General features: G+C 37.0%; 1 protein-coding gene across 3 annotated transcripts; it reads right to left on the minus strand.

The window, feature by feature from the left end:
- Positions 1 to 475: 475 nt before the first annotated feature.
- hand2 (heart and neural crest derivatives expressed 2) lies at positions 476 to 2370 on the minus strand. 3 transcript variants are annotated; one of them, XM_081362411.1, is made up of 3 exons: positions 2144 to 2370; positions 1352 to 1892; positions 476 to 1112 (listed from the first exon to the last, which is right to left on the minus strand). In XM_081362411.1, the coding sequence occupies exons 2-3, from the start codon at positions 1871 to 1873 to the stop codon at positions 1014 to 1016; spliced, it is 621 nt and encodes a 206-aa protein (XP_081218537.1). In that variant the 5' UTR covers positions 1874 to 1892; positions 2144 to 2370; the 3' UTR covers positions 476 to 1013. The 3 variants fall into 3 exon arrangements, with proteins under 3 accessions (XP_081218537.1, XP_081218536.1, XP_081218538.1); XM_081362410.1 differs by having other exon boundaries at positions 1352 to 1967; XM_081362412.1 differs by having other exon boundaries at positions 479 to 1112; positions 1352 to 1803.
- Between the last annotated feature and the right edge of the window lie 1730 nt (positions 2371 to 4100).

Below are 4100 nucleotides of genomic sequence, written 5' to 3' on the forward strand. Positions count from 1 at the left end.
AAAAATGAATTACCTGTACACTAGGACGATAGCTAGCAAGAACATTATATATTTTTGGCGTATCCAAGTGTTGCACGTAGATCAAAAGGCAAACCGTGCACACCAGCCACATTGCTGACACTTAGCCCACAGCAAATTTGTCAAATGTAACTCGTCTTTAAAACTCTAGAATACCTTTTTAAAAAAGCCAAAATGTCTCGAAGCGGGACACAGTTTGGGCTGTGAGAATCATTCTGTTTGTGCTCGAGGAGCTGCCGGGTATGCGTGAGTGCTGTTTGATTTGACTGTCAAGTTAATGTAAGTATAACTGAAAATACGTTCAACAGCCTCTCTAGGCTCTGAAACGTATCATTAATTTCTATATGTTCACGAACAGCACTTTTCTTCTGTGAATTGGCTAGTTGTTAAGTATGCAATTTACTAAGTGGCACCTTTAAGTTAAATTACATTTCAATACAAAAAAAAAAAAAGGTCTAAGATCGTTAAAAACACAGTGGTTTATTGAATTAATTACATTGTTTACATCTTCAATATTATTTAAATTTCGTGTCTCTGGACGGAAGTGCACTGGGTGGTTTTAGACACCAGCATTGTACGACCACAAAATGACATTATAACACTTCATGACATTTTCAAATAAAACATTTACTATATCATAACATCGACTATTCTTCCTCATAATTAAAGGAGAGAAAGAGAGAGAGAGAGGGAGACAGAGATAGATACTGAAAGTGATAGAGAGGCAGAAAAAGACAGAATTTCACGTACTCCTTAGTGGCAGATATCTCATTTTGATTCACAATGGGACACGAAAACAAACAATGATAACCCAATATCAGACAGCAACATACAATTTCTTACCAAGAGAGTATCCTCCTTCTAAAATGGAATGGTTTTTCCTCAAATATCCACTGTCCGTAGCGGGAAATTGCACATAAATATTCCATTAAATAAAGTGAGAGAACAACTAAAATGAGTTCAGAGGGCCTCATTTCGTGTCTTTTGCATTAGTCTCATTGTTTCAGTTCCAATGCCCATACATGCTGCGGCCAACCAGTTCTCCCTTTAGTTTTCTTGTCATTGCTGCTCCCTGAACTTTTCAAAACGTCATTCTGTGAAAAAAAAGAACACAAAAGAGATTATTTATATTGCAAATGACCAAACTTCAACCAAACAGACACAGGAACAACAACGTTCACAAAAGTTTTTGCACAGAATGATATTGAAGATTGTAGCTCAAAGTCAAAGCAAGTTTCTATTTATCTTTTAACTTACATTTTTGCCTAATAAATTATAAGTCTAGAACATAATATTTATTTCAACTAAAGTTTCAAGTTTTTTGAGATCTTACCATTTCCTTCTTTCGCCTTTCTTCTTTGCCGTCTGTCTTTTTGAATTCCGCCTTGAAGGCCTCTGCTTCCCCGTTCTGTTCGTCTTTGTCCAGAATGTCCATAAGGTAAGCAATGTAACTGGTAGCCAAACGAAGGGTTTTGATTTTGGACAGCTTCGTATCCGCGGGCACGTTGGGAATGCATTCCCTGAGTTCTGCAAAGGCGCTGTTGATGCTCTGAGTCCTGCGCCTCTCCTTTCGGTTTGCCGTGGGTCTACGTTTCACTGGTCGGGGTTCCATTCCAACGGCGCCCGGTACTCCTCCGTAGTGCGAGTGGTCAAGCCCGGGGGCTCCTGTTGAGTATTCGGGGCTATACGAGGGTGCCATCGTGTAGTCTGGAGGAGACATCTCCGGATGGCTGATAAGCCACCCATGAAAATAGGGGGGTTCTTCATGACAGCGACTGGCAGCAGCTGCAGCAGCGAAGGAATAGCCGTCATGATGCATCACCGGGTGGTGGGGAAACCCTCCAACTAAACTCATGGCGACAGATTTGTGTACCCTACGGCGAACCACAGACGGAGCTCGCTTTCGCTCTCAGATTGTGCGTACTTTGACTTGATGATTTAAACACTGGCTGTCTCCCCATAAAAAGTATTTATTTGTTGCTTTCAGACAGAATGTAAAAAATACAGTCCATAACAAAGATATCGCAGAAAATATAGCAGATCATTAACGGATAAGGCTACACAAAACAGGCTTCGGGTGTGGGCTAACTGCAGTCGAGTTATTACAGAAAAATCATTTACTCACACTTATATTTTCCACTGCAGATATCCATCACGAAAAAGTTCCATTGCTAATGGTTATTATTGTTTTAGAAGAGTTCACAGCCTTTTTCTGAATTTCACACCCGTTGTGGAATCAGTGTGCGTTGGATGGAAAAAGATCCAATCCCAGTCGATGTTGTGCCCGCAAGTCGTAGCCTGATTCACTCGGTAGAAGCAGGCGAATTCCGCCGTTTGATCTCCATGTCAGCTACATCTTTAGAGCGGCTTGGGTTCATATATGTCGTCAAAACTGTTCTCAGCCAATAACGTTGAAGAGGAGGAGGGACATGAACTGCATCGTTAGGGTGTTTACGCTCCTAAATTGCACAAACCCTTGCAAAGCATACATAAAATATAGAAAACTATGAAATACATACAAAAGTAAATACTGCCATGTTTATATTAGCTATATATTTATTTTTATATAGGCCTATGTAGTATGTGCAAAAGCTAACAATGACATTTCGGCCAATTTGTTTTGATTTTTTTATTATACATTTAAATAGTCCTATTTGTGTGTGTGTGTTGCACAATACCGTCAGTCTTTTGTACATTTAATTTAAAGTTTTAATGTAGTAATAAAATAGGTGAAATAAAATAGCTTTTTGAGTAGGCCTAGTTATTAAACATGGGAACAATAAGCTTTTTTTTTCTTTTTTCTTTTTTTAAACAAATAGCTTACAGGAACCAAAGAGATGGATCGTATTTAAAATAAAACCCTGGTTAAGAGTAGAACTTGTGTGTGTGTGGTTTTTATCACTGCCTCTTGAAAAAATGAAGGAAAAGCAAAGTGCAGAGCAACAGATTTGCCATTTAAACGGACGTTAAAACGTAGGTTATTATTCATTCTCTCATAGCCACTGTGTAGCTATGCATCTTTAGATCTAACTATTTGTACTACTTTAGGTCGTCTATAAAATAAAATTTCTCAACAATATATAGCCTATTGCTTTTTGACGCGTTTTTGGGAATAAAAATACAAACGGATTCATACAAACACAAGCACAGCGTAATTTTTTTTTTTTTTTAAGTATAAGGCCAATATGCTGAAATATCTCGAAATACTTCCAACATAAATATAAAATATTTAATCTATATACACATTCAGTATATAAAACGAGAAATGTTTTTCATTTATAAGTTGATTGAATGTATTTTCCTTTCCGTATTAACTCAAGTGTTTTACATGAAAATGTTTAACGAGCCAATAAAAGCACAAGCAATATACATACAAGTATAGACAAAAATTATAATAATAATAACAATGTAAATGTAACATAAAATGCATAAAATAATATTGTTAAATCATTTAATCTTTTTGACTGCATTTGAAATTTCTGACAAAAATAATCACGCCATCGTCCGTTTATAATAGATTTTTTTTAAAGTATTATCTTTAATAAATCAATAGGCCTATCAACACTGTTTCATCATGTAAAGTCCAACTGAGGGCGTAGTTGAAAAAATATTTGTGCCATTAAAATGTAGACATCATCAAGAACAGGCCAATGATTTTGACTGTAGCTTAATATATGTTTATGTCGTATGTTTGTATACGAAACACTTTACAAGAATTATGTTTCCTGGATCTGTTAATCCTCAACTGGCCATTCATTTTTCACGACATCCATGTTTGAACACATATTTTGAAATGTGGTGTAGAAAAGTGTATAATTTTTGAACTGAATCCAAAAGACATGGCAATTTTGAACAGGATTGGTTGTAATACCGTTACCGTGCAAGTAGCCTAGCCTATCAGTGTTGACTGCATGTGAGCCGTTTCAGGGGACTTGGAATTGACTCGTTTTATATGGACAGTTCACAGTGTATTCCTCCAGTTGCCAAGTATAACAGCTATGCTGAACAATGTGTGAATATCTATGGGCATAGCTATTCTTGTGTGTGTGTGTGTGTGTGTGTGTGTGTGTGTGTGTGTGTGT

The sequence above is a fragment of the Scardinius erythrophthalmus genome, assembly GCF_964197995.2.
Source record: "Scardinius erythrophthalmus genome assembly, chromosome: 3".
Lineage (NCBI taxonomy): Eukaryota > Metazoa > Chordata > Actinopteri > Cypriniformes > Leuciscidae > Scardinius > Scardinius erythrophthalmus.

Bases quoted from the DNA above. Each gene is read 5' to 3' on its own strand.
- hand2 (XM_081362411.1), bottom strand. From the start codon at position 1,873: ATGAGTTTAGTTGGAGGGTTTCCCCACCACCCGGTGATGCATCATGAC. The intron at 1,113-1,351 runs GTAAGATCTCAA...TTTTTTTCACAG, and splicing joins AAAGGCGAAAGAAGGAAATG to AATGACGTTTTGAAAAGTTC.